The following is a 1,930-nucleotide window of genomic DNA, read 5'->3' on the forward strand; positions in this document are numbered from 1 at the left end:
ATTTACAGCTTGTCAGATCCATTGATCCTTATATGCCGTCGGTTGAACCTGATCTACCATCCGTTGAACAACATGCACCGTCCGTTGGATTTGATATAGCATCCGTTGGACCTGATTTGCAACATCTACTTTGATATCAGGATAGCATCAGTAGTGCATCCCCATGAAATTGCATAACAATGTACAAGCTTTTTCGTCTGACTACAAACATTTAAAAGGAGGCCTTTTTTGAAAGTTGAAAATCCCCCTTCCCACATTCATTCTTCCTTATACTCACCAATTCTCCTCTTCCGACTTGCTTCCACATCCACCATCACAACCTCTTACACCCATCAATTCTCCTCTTACGTTTTGCTTCAGCACCCACCTCACCACCTCTCCGCTGTGGGCTCTTCAATCAGTACAGCAAAAGCACGGCCGATAGCATGACGATGAAGAGGACGATGATGACGACGCTGACGATGACGATGACTATGAAGATGACGATGAAGAGGATGATGACGACGATGATCAGAAGAAGAATGACAATGATGCGGAAGATGGTGGTCGTGGTGGTTGTGGAAAGATACTTAATGTTTATTAATGAGATGTAGTCATGCTGTCGCCCATCAAAGGATGAGCAAAATGCGTGCGTTGTGAGAACTAAGTTAAGGGATCGGATGTCTATGACACGATCATGAGCAAGTGTGGCCACGAGCAAGTGTGACCATGGGCCAGTGTGATCATGAGCATGTGTGATCAAGGCGGAATGTATGCTATAAAGTACATTGACTAAAAGTATAACGGTTGAGTAATGGTATAACGGTTGAGTAATGGTATAACGGTTGAGTAATGGTACAACGATTGTGCATCAGGTCTGTCGACCCAGTCGTTGGGTTCCTGCTATTCACCATCGTTCAAACTCCACCTCTCCAACCGTAGAAGGCTGGTCGTGCCACAATCGTTCACAGTAACGATTATGTTCCTGCGTCCCGATTTGAGTGGACCATAGATGGTGATGAGTCGGTTTTGCTGTCCGCCGCGTTGTGCGTGACGGCCTTTTGTCCTTCTTGGCACTTGACAGCTGGTCGGAAGGTGTACGAAGAGGGTCGAGATGAAGCCCAGTAGCCTAACGAATCTATGCCATATCCTCTCGATGGAGCTGATCTGTGAGATGATGACACCATCTTGACCCTGTGCATGTGCCTGCTATTCTCATGGCTCCCCTTTGCATGACTCTCATTGTTCCTCTTTGTCTGTTCTTCTGCCATATTCCATACACTTTGTTCTTCCTCATTCAATTGGTCCAATTCTTGCGTTGGAAGTGAAATGGGAACAGATCTGCAAATGTGAATGCTCTCCGTAAACTTGTATGTCTCACGTCCATCACAGGTAATTGATATTCCCCGTATTCAACATTTCAGCACTGTGAAAGCTAGTTATACCTTCACCGTCGTTTATTTTTACCCTTTTGGAGCCGTCTTCCTTAACTCACCTCCTTTGAGAGGATACGTGTGATCCATCTCTCCTGATAGATTGTCCGCACTTCCACCAATCTTCGTCTCCTTTCGTAAAATGCCACAGCAACATCGTATCTACCGCCATTGGAAGTCCATCTGACAGACATTGATTATCTATTTGGACTTTACGTCGTGACCTTATCTTGAGACTGGTCATGATGCGACGACGAGCAAAGGTTGACTATTCCCATACTCCTTTTGGGCCTTAATCAATCCCATCACGGAAGTTGTGCTGACGGAACTCGAAGTCAAGTCATCTTGAACAATGTCGAGGCTCGAAACGGTCAACTTGAGGAAAGAAGGCTTTCTATTTCCGTATCTATGTCGATTTAGCTGTAATGTGTAGGAAAGAAGAGGAGAGAATCATTTATGTAGCATCTCGCAGAAGGAGAACCCTTCACCATCTGTCGAACCTTTTGCAAGATACTTTC

At 45.2% G+C, this 1,930-nt stretch overlaps 1 protein-coding gene across 1 annotated transcript; it reads right to left on the reverse strand.

Annotated features, from left to right (window-relative positions):
* Positions 1–878: 878 nt before the first annotated feature.
* On the reverse strand, positions 879–1,606 carry FA14DRAFT_184956 (uncharacterized protein; the record flags this gene model as incomplete). The annotated part of the gene is made up of 2 exons (XM_025501418.1): positions 879–1,355; positions 1,475–1,606. 2 exons carry the CDS (start codon positions 1,604–1,606, stop codon positions 957–959), a joined length of 531 nt encoding a protein of 176 aa, XP_025351493.1. The 3' UTR covers positions 879–956.
* Between the last annotated feature and the right edge of the window lie 324 nt (positions 1,607–1,930).

Source organism: Meira miltonrushii (assembly GCF_003144205.1).
Source record: "Meira miltonrushii strain MCA 3882 unplaced genomic scaffold FA14scaffold_20, whole genome shotgun sequence".
NCBI lineage: Eukaryota > Fungi > Basidiomycota > Exobasidiomycetes > Exobasidiales > Brachybasidiaceae > Meira > Meira miltonrushii.